Genomic DNA, 22,304 nt, shown 5'->3' on the forward strand with positions numbered 1-22,304 from the left:
TGATGAACTATTCGGGGAGTCCCTGGACTCAACTACCCAGAAACTATCAGCACACGAGACCAGGTGGGATACCCTAATCAAACCTAAAAAGAAGACTCCACCTGCTCGCCCCTACAAACAGCAGTCTTCCTACCAACGCAGGTTCTCGGCAAGACCTCTCAACCCACCTCAGCAACAACAGCCTCGCCGGCCTCGTCAGCAGCACCAAACTCAGGCACGTTTACAGTCTCACCAACCTGCCAAGCCTCTCCCACAGTCAAAACCATCTCAGCCCTTTTGACTCTTTTCTCCAGGGCATAGCCAGTCTCCCGCCATCATTGCCTCTTCCTCAGCCGATAGGAGGCCGCCTTCAACTCTTCCTCAACCGTTGGGAGGTCATTACATCAGACCTGTGGGTCCTCAACATCATTCGCCACGGCTACTCTCTCAACTTCCAGACTCTTCCACCAGACAATCCTCCCATAGAGTCTGTTTCTCACTCCTCTCAATCCCCCCTCCTCCTGAGGGAGGTCCAATCCCTCCTTCTTCTCAATGCCATCGAAGAGGTACCCCCAGACCAAAGGGGTCAGGGATTCTACTCCCGCTACTTCCTGGTTCCCAAGAAGACAGGAGACCTCCGTCCCATCCTCGATCTTCGGAACCTCAACAAGTGTCTGGTCAGGGAAAAATTCAGGATGCTCTCTCTTGCCACGCTTTACCCTCTTCTCTCTCATCACGACTGGCTATGTTCCCTAGACCTCAAAGAGGCCTACACTCACATTCCAATCCATCTGACTTCACGTCGCTACCTCCGATTTCAGGTACAGCACCACCACTATCAGTACAAAGTGCTACCCTTTGGCCTCGCATCATCGCCCAGGGTGTTCACCAAGTGCCTTATTGTGGTGGCGGCCTTCCTCAGGTCTCACAACCTCCAGGTGTTCCCATACTTGGACGATTGGTTGGTGAAAGCTCCTACGTCTCCGCTTGTGCTACAAGCCACTCAACACACCATCTCTTTCCTCCATCTCCTGGGGTTCGAGATCAACTACCCCAAGTCACATCTCCTCCCCACACAGCGACTTCAGTTCATTGGTGCCGTCCTCGACACCACTCTGATGAGGGCGTTTCTACCCTCAGACCGCCAACGAACCCTGCTCCATCTCTGCCGTCAGGTGCTCCTTTGTCACTCTATTCCGGCTCGGCAAATGATGGTCCTCCTGGGCCACATGGCCTCGACAGTCCATGTGCTTCCTCTGGCACGACTCCACCTCAGGACACCTCAATGGACTCTAACCAACCAATAGTCACAGACCACGGATCCTCTTTCTCATCCCATCTCTGTGACATCGTCTCTTCAGCAATCTCTTCAATGGTGGTTGAACTCCTCAAATCTTTCCAGGGGTCTACTCTTTCATCTACCCCCTCACTCCATGATCATAACCACAGATGCCTCCCCCTATGCATGGGGAGCACACATGGGAGATCTTCGCACCCAGGGACTCTGGACCCCTCAGGAGTGTCAACATCACATCAATTTCCTGGAACTCAGGGCCATGTTCTATGCTCTCAAGGCCTTCCAGCACCTTCTCTATCCTCAGGTTCTTCTCCTGTGCACAGACAACCAAGTCACCATGTACTACATAAACAAGCAAGGCGGCACCGGATCTCCCCTCCTCTGTCAGGAGGCCATCCGCATCTGGACCTGGGCCACGGCCTGCAGTCTCTTCCTCAAGGCCGTCTATATCCAGGGCGAACAGAACTCCCTGGCCGACAACCTCAGCCGCATCCTTCAACCTCACGAGTGGACCTTGGATCCTCCCACACTCCACTCCATCTTTGCTCTCTGGGGCACTCCTCAGGTGGACCTCTTTGCAGCTCCTCACAACCATCAGCTGCCCCAGTTCTGCTCCAGACTCTACTCTCCTCATCGTCTGACCCCGGATGCATTCCTACTCGACTGGACGGATCGGTTCCTCTATGCCTTTCCTCCACTGTCTCTAATGTTGCGGACGCTATTCAAACTCCGCAGGGACAGAGCCACCATGATTCTCATCGCTCCTCGGTGGCCTCGCCAACACTGGTTCTCCCTCCTGCTCCAGCTCAGCTCCAGGGAGCCCATTCCTCTTCCTGTGTTTCCTACTCTACTTACGCAGCAGCATCAGTCTCTACTACATCCCAATCTGTCATCGCTCCACCTGACAGCTTGGTTTCTCTCGGGCTGACCTCTCCAGAGAATCTGTCTCAGCCTGTCCGTCGCATTTTGGATGCCTCCAGGAAACCGGCCACCCTCCAATGTTACCATCAGAAGTGGACCAGGTTCTCCTCTTGGTGTCTCCTGCATCACCACGACCCCACCTCGTTGGCGGTGGAAACTGTACTGGACTATTTGCTCTCTCTGTCCGACGCTGGCCTCAAGTCTACCTCAATCAGAGTCCACCTCAGTGCCATCACTGCGTTTCATCAGCCTATCCTCGGAAAACCTCTCATGGCTCATCCACTGGTTTCCCGGTTCATGAGAGGCCTCTTCAATGTCAAACCACCTCTGAAGCCTCCTCCTGTCGTCTGGGACCTGAATGTGGTTTTATCAGCCCTCATGAAACCTCCGTTTGAGCCTCTTGCCACTACTTCACTCAAATTTCTGACGTAAAAGGTGCTTTTCCTCATTGCCATCACCTCTGCCAGGAGGGTTAGTGAGCTGCATGCACTGGTTGCCAACCCACCTTTTACTATTTTTCACCATGACAAGGTGGTTTTGCGTACCCACCCTAAATTCCTTCCCAAGGTGGTCTCGGACTTCCACCAAAACCAGTCCATTGTATTGCCTGTCTTTTTCCCTAAACCCCATGCTCATCCTGGGGAACAGGCGTTACACAAGCTAGACTGTAAGCGGGCCCTTGCATACTACCTGGACCGTACCAGGGCTCACCGCTCTTCACCTCAACTCTTTTTGTCCTTTGACCCCAACCGTCTGGGGCACCCTGTTTCTAAACGGACGCTTTCTAACTGGCTTGCTGCCTGCATTGCGTTCTGTTATGCTCGGGCCGGTCTCTCACTGGAAGGTGCTGTCACGGCCCACAGAGTCAGAGCTATGGCTGCTTCTGTGGCTTTCCTCCGTTTCACGCCCATCGAGGAAATCTGCAAGGCTGCCACTTGGTCCTCAGTTCACACGTTCACTACTCACTATTGTCTGGATGCCTTCTCCAGACGGGATGGACACTTCAGCCAATCTGTGTTACAAAATTTATTTTCCTAATGGCCAACCATCCCTCCTCCCTCTCTGTTAGCTTGGAGGTCACCCATGCGTTAAGAATATGCTGCCTGCTTGTCCTGGGATAAAGCACAGTTACTTACCATAACAGGTGTTATCCAGGGACAGCAGGCAGATATTCTTACGACCCACCCACCTCCCCGGGTTGGCTTCTTAGCTGGCTTATCTTAACTGGGGATCACGCTCTCCTTCGTCGGGCGGGAAGGCACTTGCGCATGCGTGGTGCGGCCATCTAGAACTTTCTAGTTAAAAGTGTCCGTACCGGGGCTCCGTCGGTGATGTCACCCATGCATTAAGAATATCTGCCTGCTGTCCCTGGATAACACCTGTTACGGTAATTAACTGTGCTTTATCTTATGTCAGTGGTCTCCAATGCACGGCCCCCTAAATTCCTGCATTGTGGCCCTTAAACAGTTGGCTGAAATGCACTTCGAATCCTTTAAATGTGTTATTTCAGCCTTGCCCACTTGATATAGTAACTGCAAGAAGCAAACAAATACCAGGATAAGAACATATGAATTGCCTCTGCTGGGTCAGACCAGTGGTCCATCGTGCCCAGCAGTCCGCTCCTGCAGCGGCCCTTAGGTCAAAGACCAGTGCCCTGAGTCTAGCCTTACCTGCGTACGTTCTGGTTCAGCAGGAACTTGTCTAACTTTTGTCTTGAATCCCTGGAGGGTGTTTTCCCCTATGACAGACTCTGGAAGAGCGTTCCAGTTTTCTACCACACTCTTGGTGATGAAGAACTTCCTTACGTTTGTACGGAATCTATCCCCTTTTAGCTTTAGGGAGTGCCCTCTCATTCTCTCTACTTTGGAGAGGGTGAACAACCTGTCTCTATGTACTAAGTCTATTCCCTTCATTATCTTGAAGGTTTCAATCATGACCCCTCTCAGTCTCCTCTTTTCAAGGGAGAAAAGGCCCAGTTTCTCTAATCTCTCACTATACGGCAACTCCTCCAGCCCTTCAACTATTTTAGTCGCTCTTCTCTGGACCCTTTAATTAAAAGGCACAAGATATATGCTTAGCCACTTTTTACTATTCAAAAAGTAAAGAGTTGCAATACCTTTACTCACAACAGAGTAGATGGCTGCCCATATACACCATAGCATTAAGCTAATAATTATTTTATGAAAAGATCTTATATTTATCTCAAGTCTTGGCTGTAACTGCAGACAGTCTCTTAAGTGTGTTACTCAGGTGTCTAATTCATGGAATTTGCTACTGTTGACAATCCAAAATAAAGTGAGTTTTTAAAGTATATCCTTGAAGTATTGTAGAATCAATATTGGTATTAATACCCAGTCTGACTAAGCAGGTGAAGGCGGTTTACAGAATCAGTAGTATGAGTAAACTTGAAATCTTTTAGTGGGCCCTCAGAGCTTTCTCGTATTCACCCTGCAGCCCTTTACATGGAAAAGGATGGAGACCACTGTCTTATGTGGTCAAGGGCTGAACATTAGCACTTAACAGCAGAAGTGCTAACTCTTCCCCTGGAATGCCCACAAGTTAGCTGGCTTTGGCGCAGTCTCTAACTGCGAATATTCAGCGGAGCTAACCGCATAAGCGCTGCTGAATATTAGCAGTTAGCCACAGACAAACGATTTAAGCAGGGAGAATATTCTCCTGCCCGCTTGAATTGTTTTGAATATGACCCAGGATGAGTATGCATAGAGTATGTTGGCATACATTGGACTTCTTTAATATAAACAAATCTATCTCATGCATATAAATTATGGGTCTTCTGAAAATCTGATTAAGGTCCTAAGGATAGGCTTAGTATATTCTGCCATAGGAAGCTGCCTTAAGAAAATCACCTGCCTTCCCTTTGTTTTCTTGCAGTCTCTGGCAAACATAGATGATGTTGTGAATAAAATTAGACTGAAAATAAGGTAAGTTGACTCATGTTCTTTCTAGAGTGAACTGTATAAGCTTTTTGCATCACTTTTCTCTTGTACCCAACTTATAGAGGATTTGGGGGCTACATTTCTGTCACCGGTCTGTTCTGAGACGAGGGAGAAAGGACCCAATAGCAGTTCTGTGATTGATATAAGCAATGCTATGATTGTTTTGCACTGGATTCCGTAAAACTATGCCAATTACATCATTTTACTCCCTTCTTTGATGACCCTCCTTTGACGAAGACTTGTATGATTTCCTGACTGGGCACTACGCATAATCCAGTTAACTTAAATTAGTCTGACCAAGGCCTGGATGCACAGAACTCTCCGTCCGTCACTAAACCAGTTTGCCGACCCGATGTACAAAATGGCCCACTGTGTGCTTTTCCATGAGTTTATTCATTCTCTGACTCTGCCATGCAAATGACCTCATTAGTATTAAAACAAGCCCTTCAATCGATGCCCTAACATTGCTAAGGCATCTAGCGAGGGCTTCTAAGGGCCCAAAATTACCTGTCATTTATTTATTCATTCAATTTTCTGTTCTCCCAGGGGAGCTCAGAGCAGTTTACATGAATTTATTCTGGTACTCAAGCATTTTTTCCCTGTCTGTCCTAGTGCGCTCACAATCTATCTAATGTACCAGGGGCAATGGGGGGATTAAGTGATTTGCCCAGGGTCACAAGGAGCAGCGTGGGTTTGAACCCACAACCTCAGGGTGCTGATGCTGTAGCTTTAGCCACTATGCCACCCTCTCCACCTCATTAACTGTGTTTCCGACAGATCTGCCCTATTTATTCTTTTTTTTTTTTTTGAAGGGTACAGATGTTGTAAAAGGTTTGGAGACATCCTGACTACTCACACTGATATCACCAGGAATCAGACCAGGGGTCAGAGCTGTGTGCAGTACCTCCCAGGACTTTTATCAGGCTACCTCTGGGTTGGACTTGGAGCCTTGGTCAGGCTAACTTAGGTTAGCTGAATTGTGGGTACGGTGTCTTCCGGCCTACATTTCTGGCGCCTATCGTTGTCATGAATTGAGCCTACGTAGGCGCTTTAGGCTGCCTAACGCCACTTCCGGCATTTGTCTGATGTTATTATGAATTTTAATGCTACTGCTGTATTATCGTTGTTTTTGTTATTGTTATTGTTAACCGCATAGAACTGAGAGGTACTGCGGTATAAAAATAAAATTTTTATTATTATTTATATAGGTACGATTCTGGCGCCTATTATTTAGGCACCAGTACGTGCTTTATCGGTGCCAGTTTTTGCCATTTAAAATATCATTTGTTAATTAACTTGGGCACCCAGGCGCCGTTTCTAGAATTGTCCCCTAAGTGACTAAAAAAACTTTGTCTCGTTGAAAGTACTTTTATTCCATGAACTGCATTGTGATATGCCTCTGATGTGTATCCATTTTAAGTACTATAGTCCTGCGCTCCTTTTTTTTTTTTTTTTTTTGCATGCTTCCTGCTGTTGTGCCTTATTTTATGCTGAATCTTAGGGCTCCTTTTACTAAGCTGCGGTAGCGTTTTTAGCGCTTGCTGCAGATTAGCACGCGCTAACCCCTGCGCTATGTGGAAAAACTAACGCCAGCTCAATGGAGGCGTTAGCGTCTAGTGCGTGCGGCATTGTAGCGCACGCTAAGCGCATGCTAAAACTGCTACCGCAGCTTAGTAAAAAGAGCCCTTAGAGTATATATTCTTAAGACTAAATTCTAACTTGTAACTTGCTTTGAGCTCTTTAGTTTGAAAAGCATGTGTTAAATAATGAGGAGTAGAATGAAAAAACCTCCAAATTATTGCGAACATTTTTCTTCTCCCAGACGGCTGGATGACAATATCAGAACAGTGGTGAGAGGTCAGACAAATGTGGGACAAGATGGCAGACAGGTATGTAAATAAGGCAATGTCTTGTTGCCACAGCTGTAGAGGGAATAGTGGAAGAGCATAAGCTGGTACCTGTGACTTTGCCCTTCCTCTTTCTGTGAGGAAGGAAAGGAGGGAAACAAACCTTCCTTTTTCCTACAATCCAGACCTGTAACCTTATTGTCCTCCTGCTCCCCAGTTTGCCCAGAATGTAATTTGGAGTTTCCATAGGTATTTTCTGCTTATGACCTTAATCTAGTCCCTCTCTTAATTCTTTTCTGTTGTTCATTCTGCATGCTTTACTTTCTTATATTATTCCCCGTTTCAGCTCCTGTCCAAATATCTGCGCATACAAAGCAGGGTGTAAGGAAAATATCAGAGCCAGCTTAATCTTTCATGTGCAGCCTGAGCACTTGTAACAATTTCTTTTAGTTTATCTGTTAATCTTTCCTCTTAGTTGGCTTTGTCTTGTGCACAGAAATTTGGGCAAGATGTCCCATTGTTTGGCTTTGGTCAAGACTAGAGATCTGCATGGGAATGGGGATCATAGGAATCCCGTGGGTCCCGTAGGAATCCTCCCAACCCATGGGACTCCCACGGGGACCCCCCTCTGGCCCACGGAGACCTCCCTCTAGCCAACGGGACTCCCACGGGGATGGAAGGCTTTGGAAGAGGGTTCATCCATATAATATAATGGACACGTCAACCTTAGTAAAAGAGGATGTTTATAAGTTAATTACCTGAACAGAAAACAAAAAAAGGGTTCTACCAAAGAGATTCCACAAGGAAAACAGTAGCGCAAACACAAAAGAAACTGTGGAATTGATGATCCTGTCAGAAATAATTGCTGCTTTTTATGGGGACGGGTGGGGATGGAGGTAATTCCTTGCGGGGACGGGTGGGGACGGAGAGGATCCTGGCGGGGACGGGTGGGGATGAAGAGGATCCTGGCGGGGACGGGCAGGGATGGGTGGGATTTCTGTCCCCGTGCAACTCTCTACCCAAGACTCATGTACATGTGTTCCCTTGGCCCTCCATTCATAGAAGACTGCTGTCTCCTGAGTTGGTTGTGTGGCTGCTTTTATTTCTTTTGTCAAGTCTATGAGTTCAAATCCTATAGTCCATCTCTCTTTATGGGGGGTTATCTTTTGACACGTGTTACCCTATCAAGAGATTTTCTTCCATATCATATCACATGCTGATCTGAGCTAGAGAGCTGCACGGGAACGGGGACGACGGGAATCCCGCGGGATCCGCGGGCATCCCGCGGGTTCCCCCTTTGGGTCACGGGGATCCTGTGGGGATGCCCCTAGGGTCGCGGGGATCCTGTGGGGACGCCCCCTAGGGTCGCGGGGATCCCGTGGGGACGCCTCCGAGGGTCGCGGGGTTCCTGCGGGGCTGGATGTACTCAGTCGCGCGGCTCTTCTCCCTACCTTCTCTGCTTGCAGCACAGAGCCGAACGGAAGTCTTCCCGACGTCAGCGCTGACGTCGGAGGGGAGGGAGGGCTTAAACAAAGCCCTCCCTCCTTCCGACGTCAGCGCTGACGTCGGGAAGACTTCCGTTTGGCTCTGTGCTGCAGGCAGTGCAGGTAAGGAGGAGAGTAGCCTCGCGGTTCGAGTGGCTACCAAGGGAGGGGGCGGTCCGCCCCGCCACACCCCGCCCCGGTTGCAGCACAGCCGGCCAGGTCCCCTTACTTTTGTGGCACTTCCCCGACCGACCGACAACAGCCCCGGTCCGACAATCCTCCCTGCCCTGTAGCCGCGAATCTAAATTATCTTCTTACAGCAGCTGTAATAAGGTAATTTAGATTCGCAGTTAAGGGCAGGGAGGTTTGTCGGACCGGGGCTGTTGTCAGTCGGTCGGGGAAGTGCCACAAAAGTAAGGGGACCTGGCCGGCTGTGCTGCACCCGGGGCAGTAGAGAAGGAGTGGGGAGAAGGACGCTGAAAGGCCATGGGGAAGACGGGAGGGGGGGGGGGAAGGACTCTGAAAGCACTTGAAGACAGAGGAGGGAGAAGGACGCTGAAAGCACATGGGGAATACAAAAGGGTGGAGAAGGACGCTGAAAGGACATGGGAAGGGCGGGGGGGGAGGACTCTGAAAGCACTTGTGGAAGATAGAGGGGGGAGAAGGATGCTGAAAGCACATGGGGAAGACAAAGGGGTGGAGAAGGACGCTGAAAGGACATGGGGAAGACAGGGGGGGTGGAGAAGGACGCTGAAAGGCCATGGGGAAGACAGAGAGGGAGAAGGATGCTGAAAGGACATGGGGAAGCAGAGGGGGGAGAAGGACACTGAAAGCACATGTGGAAGACAGAGGGGGGAGAAGGACGCTGACAGGACATGGGGAAGATGGTGGGGTGGAGAAGGACGCTGAAAGGCCATGGGGAAGACAGAGGGGGGAGAAGGACGCTGACAGGACATGGGGAAGATGGGGGGAGAAGGACGCTGAAAGGAAATGGGGAAGAGAGAGTAGGGAGAAGACGCTGGCAGGGAAGAAGACAGATGCCAGACTATGGGGGGAGCGGAGAGAAGAAGATGGGTGCCAGACCAATTTGGAAGGGGGAAGAAAGGGAGAGGCACAGTAACAGAGCAAATGGAAGATGCAGAAGGAAGAGAGACAGTGGATGGAAGGAATTGAATGAGAACATGAGGAAAGCAGAAACCAGGCAACAAAGGTAGGAAAAGAATTATATTTCTTTTTTTTTATTTTGCTTCAGGATAAAGTAGTATATTAGTTGTGTTGATAAAAATTTATAAACATTAGAGGCTCTGGTAGAAACCCATTTGCAAAGTATGTATTCTTCCCAATTAATATTTTCAAATTAATAAAGTCTTTTTGCTTATTTGTAAATGGGTTTCTACCAGAGCCTTTAATTCAGTAGCATAATTAAATGAAATAACTATTTCTGAAGTTTATAGGGACGGGCGGGGACGGAGGGGATTCCTCGCGGGGACGGGTGGGGACGGAGGGGATTCCTCGCGGGGACGGGTGGGGACGGAGGGAATCCTCACGGGGACGGGTGGGGACGGGTGGGATTCCTCACGGGGACGGGTGGGGACGGGTGGGACTTTGGCGGGGACGGGTGGGATTTCTGTCCCCGCGCAACTCTCTAATCTGAGCCAGAAACTTGAACAACTGTGAGCTGAATCTAAAGCTGGGTCCACGAAGCTCTAATTGTTGATACAAAGTAACTTTTATTATTAAACTGTTCTTTTACATGTTTTTCCTGTTGCCAAAATTGTTTCTCTTAGTTAATAGTAAGTGCTTAAAGATATTGCAACTTGGCCTGCTCAAAAAACCCAGTTATATTAACAATTTTCTTCCCCTCTACACCTAGGGGTTATATTACACAAAAATTATAATCCTAAAGGCCCTGCCAAGAAAATTACTATGAATAATCTGATTTTCTCAATAATTGGATCTTAGCATGCACCAGGGGACCTTTTATCCCTGACAGTACCACAACAGACTGCTGAGACCTTTTGGAGAGGTGTGTGCTTTCCTCAGAGCCTCTATAATATCGGTCAGATGGGGGTGGGAAGGGGGGAGAGGTTAAAGGGTAGCCGGGTGCTGTTCAGAGGTTGGCCTCAAGCTGCAAAGAAATATATTCTTAAAAAATGTTTTCCTTGGAGAAGCTTGAGGGAGAGAGGGTATTGTGCAGATTTCAGATATACAGAACTTCCACTGGGAATGAATTGCAGAAAGAAATTGGCTATAAATGGCCATAGTGAATTTTAAACAAGGACTTTATTTTCTTGACTCTGTGGGGGGTGTTTTCCTTCATGGATCCCTGGTACAAGACTGTCAGACTGGCAGCATGTGACATGACAGGCTTAGAATTGTGAAGCATGCAGGAATGCCAGCAATCCTGGGCTCAAGACATCAGAGCACAGGACCAAGTTTTCAGGAATGTTTAAATAGCATTGCACTCAGGCATGGAATTTTGTAAAGACTTTTCCTTAGACCAGACGGAGGAAAGTTGAATCAATCAGTTGCTTTCCCTGTCGTTTCTTCCATTCCTCAGGCTGTGAAAATTATTGAGGGAAGGGATGTTGCTCTCATTCTGAAGGGAATTAAGACTTATACCAGTCCATTCTCCATGCAGTGCTAAATGCTTAGAGAGTCTGAGTTGTTTGGTAGAATAGTGAGAGGCCTAAAGTGTGCTTCTTCCCACAGAGTAAATTAACAGGCTCAAAGCAAAGAGCACTTTTCTACCATGTTTTGGATTTCTGGGGCTTGCCTTGAGTTTTCCATACACTGCAGCTCAGAACAGATGCCAGCAGGGTGGTTTTTCGAGGTGGTATTTTTCTCAGGAGGGAGGTTTAAAGACAGGGGAAGGCAGTTGGTGCTGGTTTTGGCTCAGAGTGCTGGTTTGACACGATCAGCTTTTAAATAGCAGTTCAGCTTGTCTGAAAATCTGTGACTGCTCTACAACTCATGCCTGGGGTTATGAGAACTCTTTCAACTGCTTCATACTTTTTGGAATCTGTAGGCTTCTCCATGCCAAGCAGTGGTGTGTCTGTGGCTTTCTATTTTCCACAGAAACTCAGAGGACATTAGAGCTCTTTGAGTGGGATGCACCTGATCAATAGTTGTTTCCTATATAAACAAACTCTGAAGTTGCTTGTCTGGCCGCTGCTATTTAATATCTTTATAAATGATCTAGAAACAGGAACAAAGTGCGAGATAATAAAATTTGCGGACGACACCAAACTATTTAATGGAGCTCGGACTACAGAGCACTGCGAAAAGTTGCAAAGGGACTTGAACAAATTAGAAGAATGGACGGCGAAATGGCAGATGAAGTTCAACATTGAAAAATGTAAAGTATTACATGTGGGGAGCAGAAACTCGAGGTACAACTATACAATGGGAGGGATGTTATTGAATAAGAGTACCCAGGAAAGGGACTTGGGGGTAATGGTGGACATGACAATGAAGCCGTCGGCACAGTGTGCAGCGGCCACTAAGAGAGCGAATAGAATGCTTGGTATATTCAAAAAGGGTATTACAGCCAGAACAAAAGAAGTTATCCTGCCGTTGTATCGGGCGATGGTGCGCCCGCATTTGGAGTACTGCGTCCAATATTGGTCGCCGTATCTTAAGAAGGATATGGCGTTAGTCGAGAGGGTTCAAAGGAGAGCAACACGTCTGATAATAGGTATGGAAAACCTGTCATATTCTGAGAGATTGGAGAAGCTGGGTCTCTTTTCCCTGGAGAAGAGGAGACTTAGAGGGGATATGATAGAGACTTACAAGATCATGAAGGGCATAGAGAGAGTAGAGAGGGACAGATTCTTCGAACTTTCGAAAAATAAGAGAACAAGAGGGCATTCGGAAAAGTTGAAAGGGGACAGATTCAAAACAAATGCTAGGAAGTTCTTCTTTACCCAATGTGTGGTGGACACCTGGAATGCGCTTCCAGAGGACGTTATAAGGCAGAGTACGGTACTGGGGTTCAAGAAAGGATTGGACAAATTCCTACTGGAAATGGGGATAGAGGGGTATAGATAGAAGATTACTGCACAGGTCCTGGACCTGTTGGGCCGCCGCGTGAGCGGACTGCTGGGCACGATGGACCTTGGGTCTGACCCAGCAGAGGCATTTCTTATGTTCTTATGTCTGGAAAGACACTTCATGACTCCCAGCACTAGCTTTTATGGAATTGTGGGGAAGGATGAGTGTTTTAGTTAGAAAACAACTGGATAACATCTGCAGATTATTTTTGCTGTCATTAGCAGCTGTCTCTTGACCACCATGGTGTTCTGCCACTCACTGTGCATTCTCCAATTGGGTATACAATATTGAAGACAGTAAACATCACCCAGCATCTTTTAAACTTCAGTTACTGAAATACTTACACACCCAGTACACTACTTACTCCTGGTGGAATTCTGCACAACTGTGCAGCGCAGAATTCCCCATCCATGCAGAATTCTGTGTAAACATTTCATTTTACCCCTGTCTCGTCCTTCTCCCCAGCACAGGTCTGGCCTCTCTCCCTTCCTCTGACTGACACCGCCCCGCCCCCCTTCCCCAGTGAGATCAGATATACCTGGGGGCTCCTAAGGAAGCAGCAGTGGTGGTATCTGACAAGCCAGCAGAGGCAGTGCAGTGAATGGGCTGCTTGCGACCAGCCCCGCCAGGGCCCTCCCTCTGCTGCATCACTTTTGTAGATAGATGACACAGCAGAAGGAAGGCCCTGTCAGGGCCGGCCACAAGCAGCTTGTTCACAACACTGCTTCTGCCAGCCATCTGCCACCGCTACTGCTGCTCTGGAAATCCACAGTTATGTCTTATCTCATGGGGTGGGGGTTCGAATGGTTAGAGGCAGGCCATACCCGCATGGGGGAAGGGGAAGGGACAAGGACATGGATGCTGGACTACAATTTCAGGGGGGAAAGAGGGAACATGGATTCTAGGCCCATGATGGGGGGAGAGGAGGGGACATGGATCCTGGATTGCAAGAGGGGGAGAAGGATAGGAGGGGACATTGATACTAGACCCGTAAGTAGAGGGGAAAGGGGGTGAGAAGGAAACCCTGGCCAGAAAGAGGGGGTAAGAAGGAAGAGATGCTTGACCATAGAGAGAGGATGCCAGACTACAGGGAGTAGGGTACAAGCGAGAGAGGTGGTGGGTGGGGTGAGGGAACATGATTGCTGGACCTACAAATTACTCACAGTTAGGGGTGGGGGATGGTAGAGAGAGGAAAAGAGAATGACCAAGACCAGAAAGAGGATGAGAAGGGAGGAAGAGATTCTTAGCTAGTGAAGAGAGGTTGAGATGCAAGATTATGGATGCCAAGCAAGGGATTCAGGGTGCAAGTGAGAGAAGGGTGGGATTTAGAGGGAGACAGAACTGCAAGAGGAGGAGGCTGGAACCTGAGAAAGAAAAAGGCAGGAAGGAATTTTAGACTTCAGGTTAGGAGAATTCTTTTCAAAACATTATACATAAACTTTGCAGAATTTTAAAATATTGTGCACAGAATTTTCAAAAATTTTGCGCAGAATTCCACCAGCAGTAACTATTAAACTAAACTAAACCGTAAGTTTATATACCGCATCATCTCCACGTATGTGGAGCTCGGCACGGTTTACAAGAATTTAAAATATAGGAAGGGAAAAAAAAAAGGTTTACATGAACTTACATATAGAAGAGAAGAAGGGGGGATAGAATTACATTTTAGTGAAAAGCCAGGTTTTCAGTTGCTTGCGGAATAATTGGAGGGAGCCCAGGTTCCGCAGCGGGATAGTAAGGTCATTCCAAAGACCTGTGATTTGAAGAAAAGGGATTTTCCCAGTTTACCAGCATAGCGAATACCGTGTAAAGTGGGGAAAGATAGTTTATACTTACAGGTCTAATTATTGAAAGAAAAAGTTTACAATTAGAACATCTGTGAGCAGATCTGAGCTTCCCCGGACCTTATCACAGACTAACTAACTATTAATTAATTAGCACCTTTCTTTTCTTGAATCTCATCAGATGACTTCCTCGGACCAATCCAGAAACAGAACCTGATGAATAGCCTTTCTGTATAAAGTATCATATATGCTGGAAGACCCAGGGCCGTTAGACAGATAAGAACAGAGTCAGGACTTGAGGAGTTATAAGATAGTGGGATTAAGGGAGGAAGGATGTCGTGAATGATCTTAAAAGCCAGGCAGGAGCATTTGAAATGGATTCTGGAAATCACTGGGAGCCAATGAAGTTTGGCTAGGAGTGGGGAGACATGGTCAGACTTGCGTTTTGCAAAGATCAACTTGTCTGCAGTATTCTGGATTAGCTGGAGTCTTTGAAGACTTTTTTTTGATAGGCTTAAATAGATGGCATTGCAGTAGTTTAGTTTGGAGAGGATGATGGATTGGACAAGGATGGCAAAATGTTGTTGGCGAAAATAGGATCTTACTTTCCTCAGCATGTGGAGGCTGACAAAGCATGATTTAGCCAAGGAGTTGAGGTGGTCATTGAAGGAGGGAGAAGAATCGATAATGATGCCAAGGACCTTGCTTGAGAACTCAAGCTGCAGTGCAGCGCCTGAGGGTAGTGTGAAGAGGGTGGGCAGGTGTTCTAATTTTGGGCCGAGCCAGAGTAATTTTGTTTTTGATTCATTCAATTTCATCTGTACCTAGAAGGACCAGGAATGGAGTCTCATTATGCAAGCTGTAATGTTCTCGTGGAGGTTGGTGAGGTTCTGGTGTGTCTTAAGGAGGACAAGTATGTCATCAGCGTATGTGTAGATTGTTTCAAGGTGGGATAATTGGAGGAGTTTCAGGGAGGACATATAGATGTTAAAGAGAATAGGGGATAGAGGTGATCCCTGAGGGACACCGCAAGATGGTGTCCAAGGAACGGACATGGTGCCATTTGTGTTGACAGTGTAAGAGCGAGAGCGTAGGAAGTTTGAGAACCACTTTAGGACGGTGGAGTCAATTCCTATCTCGGAAAGTTGATAAAGTAGTATGTCGTGGTGGACAACATCGAAAGCTGCAGAGAGATCGAATTGTAATAGGACAGCGAATTTGTTACGAGAATGTAGTTGTTGCACCTTAGAAATTAAGGAAACTAGGAGGGATTCGGTGCTGAAGCTGGGTCTGAAGCCATATTGGTAGGGATGGAGGATGGAGAATCTCTCTAGGTAAGAAGAGAGCTGGGTGGCGATTATGGCCTCAAGCAGTTTAGTTAGGAGAGGGATATTTGCTATGGGGCGGTAGTTAGATGGTAAGGAAGGGTCGAGATCGGCTTTTTTCAGAAGAGGGGACAAGGCAATGTGTCCCATTTCTGTGGAGAACAGGCCCGATAGTAAAGCAGAATTTATAAGCCTGGTAAGGGAGGAGATGGCCTGCGCAGGAATGTTTTCGTAAAGGTAGGAAGGGAAAGGATCCAGGATGCAATTGCAGGATTTCAGTTTGAGACAGAGTTTAGAGATCTGAGATTCAGATACGAGTTCAAAGGCAGTCCAGGATCTATCAGCAGGGATAGGGTTGGAGTCGTTGGGAGGCAGAGAATTGTAAGAGACTGCTGGGGGGAAAGAACTCCGTAAGGTCTTTTCGTTGAAAAATTTAGCTAGGTTGTTTGCGGATGGGGGGGAAAGGGAAAAGGTGGAGTCGTTTTTTGAGGTTAAGTTGCGCCAGATGTTGAACTATTGAGAGTTTTATTCAGAAAGGAAAATTTGGACTTTATAAAGGAACAGAAGATAATAGTTTATTGTTCCACCTGTTTTTAAAAATTATATTTTAATTGTTGTGTTAAGAGATATCTGTTCAGAGACCAACATGACTGCCTTCCCTTTCACCCCTGAGACCCAATGTAATTGCCTTCCCTTCCTTCTCTCCCCCAGCACCCAGTGCAACTCTCACCTCTCTCTACCTTTCCCCTCTCCCAGACTCAATGCTGCTCAGCCTACCTTTAAATGCAATCTTCGGCTCTGCAGGCTAGCGGCAGCCCTATGGAAGGCCTACCTGCAACCTGCAATGGTCCTTTCCCTCTGACCCACCACCTCTTCTGAAAACAGGAAGTTGTGCCAAGAGCGCCATGTCTAAGGGAAATGCCCAGTACAGGCTGTAGGCATCCCTTCTGTATAGAAACATAGAAACATAGAATATGACGGCAGAAAAGGGCTGTAGCCCATCAAGTCTGCCCACGCTAATGACCCAGCCCCCAGACTTCACCCGGCTAGAGATCCCACATACATATCCCATTTCTTTTTAAAATCGAGCACGCTGCTGGCGTTAATCACCTGCAATGGAAGTTCATTCCAATGATCGACTACCCTTTCGGTGAAGAAATACTTCCTGGCGTCGCCATGAAATTGCCCGCCTTTGATTTTCAGCGGATGACCTCTTGTGGTTGAAGGTCCTTTAAGAAAGAAGATATCGTCTTCCACCTCGATGCGGCCCGTGATATATTTAAAAGTCTCAATCATGTCCCCCCTCTCTCTACGTTCCTCGAGCGAGTATAGCTGCAGTTTATTCAGTCTTTCCTCATATGGGAGGTTCTTGAGTCCTGAGACCATCCTGGTGGTCATTCGCTGAACCGACTCAATTCTCCGCACATCTTTTTGATAATGTGGCCTCCAGAATTGAACACAATATTCAAGATGAGGTCTCACCATGGATCTGTACAGGGGCATTATGACTTCGGGCCTCCGGCTGACGAAACCTCTACGGATGCATCCCACCATTTGTCTAGCCTTGGATGCAGCTTTCTCCACCTGCTTGGCAGTTTTCATGTCTTCACTAATGATTACTCCCAAATCACGTTCTGCCCTAGTCCTAGCTAAGGTCTCACCATTTAGGGCCAAAGACTGCAACAGAGGAAAGGGAAAGAGGTGAGCAGTCATGTTGGATCCTGGGGGAAGGGAAGGGTCCAGGGGGGGGGGAGGAGGAGAGATGAGATGACCGACTGAGCCTGTATGCATGCCAATGAAAGTCAGCTGCAAGTAATTATTAATCATGATTAATACTTAACACATTAATTGTAGTGTTTACTGCAATTAACGCGCAGCCTTAGTTTAAAGTTTGATATTCTAACATAGTGCATCTGTTTTGAAATTTTGTCCTAGAACCTATTTCAGACTTTAAATAAAATAACAATCCAAAGATAAGTAAGGGCCTGAAATAGTCTGGCTTGTTTGGCTGTGCTTTCTGTTGGAATATTTTTGTCCTGTCTGCAGACGGTGCTTTGCTAAGGCTGTCTGAGAGGAAGCGGCCCTGCTGGGTGGAATGCAGAGCTTCCTTGGGAGTCCCCAGGCCTGCACTATTTCTGATAGCTTGGAGAGGACAGGAATGCACAGGCCGTTGCAGTCCATTTCTATACAGGCTCACATCTGAGAACAAAGCTGTGCCCGCGCCTTTGTTCTGGGGGAGTTTTCTTGTCATGGTAAAAATATTGAACTCTTCCAGGGACATCACTGGTATAAGGGCTGGAGCAGCCTGGAATTCTCCAGTATTTCTCTACTTCCAGCAGACATTGTAGGTTGGTCTGGTGCAGCATTTCTCTTGTTCAGGCCTGATTTCTTGGGATGCAGTCCACAGCCTGCAGTTTCCAAAGCTGAGTTTATAAGCTGGCATTGCTCCTGGAGTTTGGACCCAGTTGAGCTTGTAGGAATCTCTCTCTTTCCCCTAGTTAACTTCTATCCTAGGGACTTTAGCTTGGCAAGATTTGCTGAAAGTGGTTCTTACAGGGCCCTTGCCAGCTGGGGGATTGAAGTCCCTCCCCTCTCCCTCTGTGTGCCTCTGTAGAAAAGAAACAAAAAAAAGAAAATTATTCGATTAGTCCTTCTGTTATATACCTTCCGGATTCAGTATGTTAGGTGTTCAATCCCAACCCGCAATCCAGGAGTTGCAGAAAGCCACACACTTTTCTGAACACATGCTTCTCCCTTTTACAGGCCGAGTTAGATTCAGTTTCAATTTCTGCAAGCAATCTGTGCAGAAGTCTCTTGAATTGCTCTGCTTTTTCTTATTTTTTCGCTTAAAGTTCATTGACCTTGCGACTGCGCCCTACATTTTCTCCAAAGTATTGGTAGTTATGGATACTTTTCTCTGCTGGCAGGGTGTCCTGGTTCCTTCTTCTTGGATAATTGGTTGATATGAGCTCCGTTCCAACAAGAGTGTAAATGTGCACTGGAGACAGTAGTGTCTCTGCTACATGCCTTGGATTGGCTTCACAACTTTCGGAAGTGCCTGTTGACACTGTCCCAATCCTTGGAGTTTCTGGGCCTTCTCTTTGACACCCGGCAGAGTCATGTGTTTCTTCCCAAGACACGCGGTCACAAACTTCAGCGGCAGATCAGAGACCTCCTGGATTGTCTGGCTTCTGCAGCCTGACCTTATCTGCAGGTGATGGAGTCCATGGCAGCCTCCTTGGAGGCAGTCCCATGGGGCAGAGAACCATAAGAACATAAGAAAGGCCATCTCCAGAACAGACCTTAGGTCCATCAAGTTCGGCGATCCGCACACGCGGAGGCCCCGCCCAGGTATACCCTGGCATAGTTTTAGTCCTCATATCACTCTAAGCTTCTCGTAAGGAGATGTATGTCTAGCTTACCCTTACCCATGTCACTTTATGCCACTCATAAGGAGATGTACATCTAACTTACCCTTAAATCCTAGAACGGTGGATTCCGCATTTATATCTTCTGGGAGAGCATTCCAGGTGTCCACAACTCGTTGCGTGAAGCAGAACTTTCTGATATTTGTCCTGAACTTGTCCCACATTAACTTCTGTCCATGTCCTCTTGTCCGTGTCACATTAGACATTGTAAATAATTTTTTTTTCTGCTCTATTTTGTCGATTCCTTTCAGTATTTTGAAAGTCTCAATCATATCCCCTCGCGGTCTCCTCTTCTCTAGGGAGAACAATCCCAGTCTCTTGAGTCGTTCCTCATATTCCAAGTTCTCCATGCCCTTTATTAGCTTTGTTGCTCGCCTCTGCACCCTCTCGAGTATTTTTATATCCTTCTTTAGGTTTGGAGACCAATGTTGGACGCAGTACTCCAAGTGTGGTCTGACCATTGCTTTATAAAGCGGCATTATTACTTTCTCCGATCTACACGTGATTCCCTTCTTTATCATGCCTAGCATTCTGTTAGCGTTCTTTGCTACCGCCGTGCAATGTGCCGACGGCTTCAGGGTCCTATCGATTAATAAGCCCAGGTCCTTTTCCTGTTCGGTTCTTCCCAGAGTCGCACTTGACATACTATACTTGTGCTCCTTATTTTTTCTGCCTAAGTGCATAATTTTGCATTTTTCCACATTAAACTTCATCTGCCATTTGTCTGCCTATTGCTCCAATCGGCTCAAGTCGCTCTGGAGTTCCTCACTGTCCTTCTGCGAGTTGATTGCCCGGCATAGCTTTGTGTCATCTGCACACTTGATGATCTTACTGGATGTTCCATCCTCTAGGTCGTTGATAAAAATATTAAATAAGATGGGCCCAAGTACCGAGCCCTGGGGCACACCGCTAGTCACATTCTCCCAGTCTGAGAACTTCCCATTTAGGTGTTTGTTTAGGTAGCTAGGACCAGTTCCATTTAGGACTCTGAAGAGGGTGCAAAATAATTTGTATTGTATGCGTTCTTGTATTGGGAGCCAGTGTGAGTCTTGGTAAGCATTGGTAATGTGATCGTATTTTTTCAATGAATATATCAATCTGAGAACTGTGTTTTGCAATGTTTGTAATTGTTTTAAGTTGTAGACAGGGTATGCCAGGTATAGGCTGTTACAGTAGTCCAGGAAGCCCAGGATTAGCGCTTGGACCATGAGTCTGAATTGTTCTGTGTTGAAGTATTTTCTGAATTTTCTTAGGTTGTACATGGTTGCGAATGCCTTCTGGACCGTTTTGCTGATTTGAAGTGCATGGTGCAGCCCTTGTCTATTATTATTCCCAGCAGTTTTAGGTTGGGTTGTAGGGGGGTATAGGATGGAGTTTAATTCTAGGTTTGTTTTGGAGGATGTTTTTTTTTTTTTTTAGAAGTAGGAATTTGGTTTTGTCTTGCCATCATGTTTCTATGTTTATGCCAAAACCTGGAAGGCTTTTCAACAGTGATGTGCTAAGAACCAGGTAGAATCTCAGAGGGTTCCCTTTTCAGTGGTCCTTGCTTGTCATGGATTTGTTCAGATATGTTGCTTGCTTTGGGACTAAACTGAATCTAACATCTGAAGGGGGAGGAGCATATGCTCAGAAAAGTGTGTGGCTTTCTGCAACTCCCGGATTTGGATTTGGATTGAACACCTAGTGTACTGAATCCTACAGGTACTAACAGAAAGAAGATTATTGAAGGTGAAAACCTAATCTTCCATTCAGCTTTATTTTCTTAAGCATTGTTGGGGGAATAAACCTGTTAAAAAATAGAGTATACCTGAAACTGCACAATTAGAGATCATCATTTTACAGGTGCTTGGACAGGCAGCAGGAAGACTCAGAGGTCCTGGCAATGTAGGAGATTGGTCTTAGGGTCGGGGGAGGCTTCTCCTGCCAGTCCGGGGGAGGCTGTCATGCCTAACAGGTATCATTGTGGAGCTTCGGCACTATGGCAGGCTTTTTTTACTTGGTCTGTTACAGGGATGACCCCCATCTTAGCCCAGCTGGCTTCTAGAGATTAGTGAGATTTTAGTACTTCCAAACCCCCTCAAATCGGATCACGCTGTCCTTGAGAATGAAGGTTTTGTGTGAATGGTAGCCATATTGGTTTTGTCCCACCTTCTTGAGGAAAATGGGAACAATAGGGTTGGGGGAAGGTGGGGAATCGCCTCTTTCTGCCTCCAGAGTTGGGGGGGAGGCTCCCTGGGTCTGAATTGATTATAGGTCATTATGGGGTATATAAGGAGGCCCTAGCACGGGTGTACCTACCAATGTTCAGTGCTCCCAACCCATCTGTGCAGGACCCTTGTGTTCAAAAGACTCAGGGGCCATTGAAAGCCCTGACCCACAGTTTCAAGAATAGAGATTCATACCCAGACTTCTTCCAATATGCATCCCCAGTTGAGAATCCTTGGGAGTTTATCAAAGAGGATGACTAAGGCTCTCTGTGTAAGGTGGATTCCTTGCAGCTGGAGGACTTCTCACTGCCAGAAGAGTAGAATTCCCTGGTGGTCTGGCTGTTCTGGATCAAGGAACTGGGTCAGCTCATCAGTTGGTGACCCAGGGCCCTGCAAGGTGGAGCCTTTGGATGGGAATCCTCATTCTTTGGAGGCTACCTAAGGCCTTTGGCTTCATAGGCCCCTCTCCCAGATAGTTTTGACAAAATAGGAGGTCCTGGAAGGTATTCACCAGGGTACAAGATTCTTGCGTAGGCTCTACTCATTGCTTCAGGAGTACCTGAACAAAATGTTCTGATGTCTCAAAGTGGATTCTTTGCCCACAGTGGTGATCAGGAAGACGACAATTCCAGTTGAAGGGAGCTCTATAATGGAGGATGCTCATGATAGGAAGGTGAAGTAGCTCTTAGCTCTTTAAGAAGGCCCTCATATCTTTGGCAATCAGCATTCAGCTGTGCACTTCAGCACTGGGTTCAGAAGCTGTTGGGCACTGAAGTCAATGGTGACCTTTTTAATGGATGTACTCTATGACCTTATCTACATCCTCATATTTTTGGCATCAGCAGTAGTGGCCCATAGATAGTTGTGGCTGCAGCACCAAGTAGCTAATGTGGTTTCAAAGACGAAGTTAAGCAAACTGCTCTTAAGAGCCGGGTTACTCTTTGTAGAGGACATGGGGAAGTTAGTGTAGGAAGCTTATCCCTCAGGGGGTGGGTCTTGGGTAGGTCTCCCTTAGGCCTTCT

General features: G+C 47.1%; 1 protein-coding gene across 2 annotated transcripts in view; it reads left to right on the forward strand.

Annotated features, from left to right (window-relative positions):
• VPS53 (VPS53 subunit of GARP complex) overlaps positions 1-22,304 on the forward strand; it is a 229,844-nt gene that overhangs the window by 53,257 nt on the left and 154,283 nt on the right. For both annotated transcript variants that reach the window (XM_033921549.1, XM_033921548.1), the window contains exons 3-4: positions 5,090-5,139; positions 6,977-7,043. Coding sequence is in view for 1 of the 2 variants with exons in the window: in XM_033921548.1 (XP_033777439.1) it covers positions 5,090-5,139; positions 6,977-7,043 (117 nt within the window). In the remaining variant the exon portion in view is untranslated. The remainder of the gene's footprint in view (positions 1-5,089; positions 5,140-6,976; positions 7,044-22,304) is intronic.

This window comes from Geotrypetes seraphini, chromosome 15 (assembly GCF_902459505.1).
Source record: "Geotrypetes seraphini chromosome 15, aGeoSer1.1, whole genome shotgun sequence".
In the NCBI taxonomy this organism is placed as follows: Eukaryota; Metazoa; Chordata; class Amphibia; order Gymnophiona; family Dermophiidae; genus Geotrypetes; species Geotrypetes seraphini.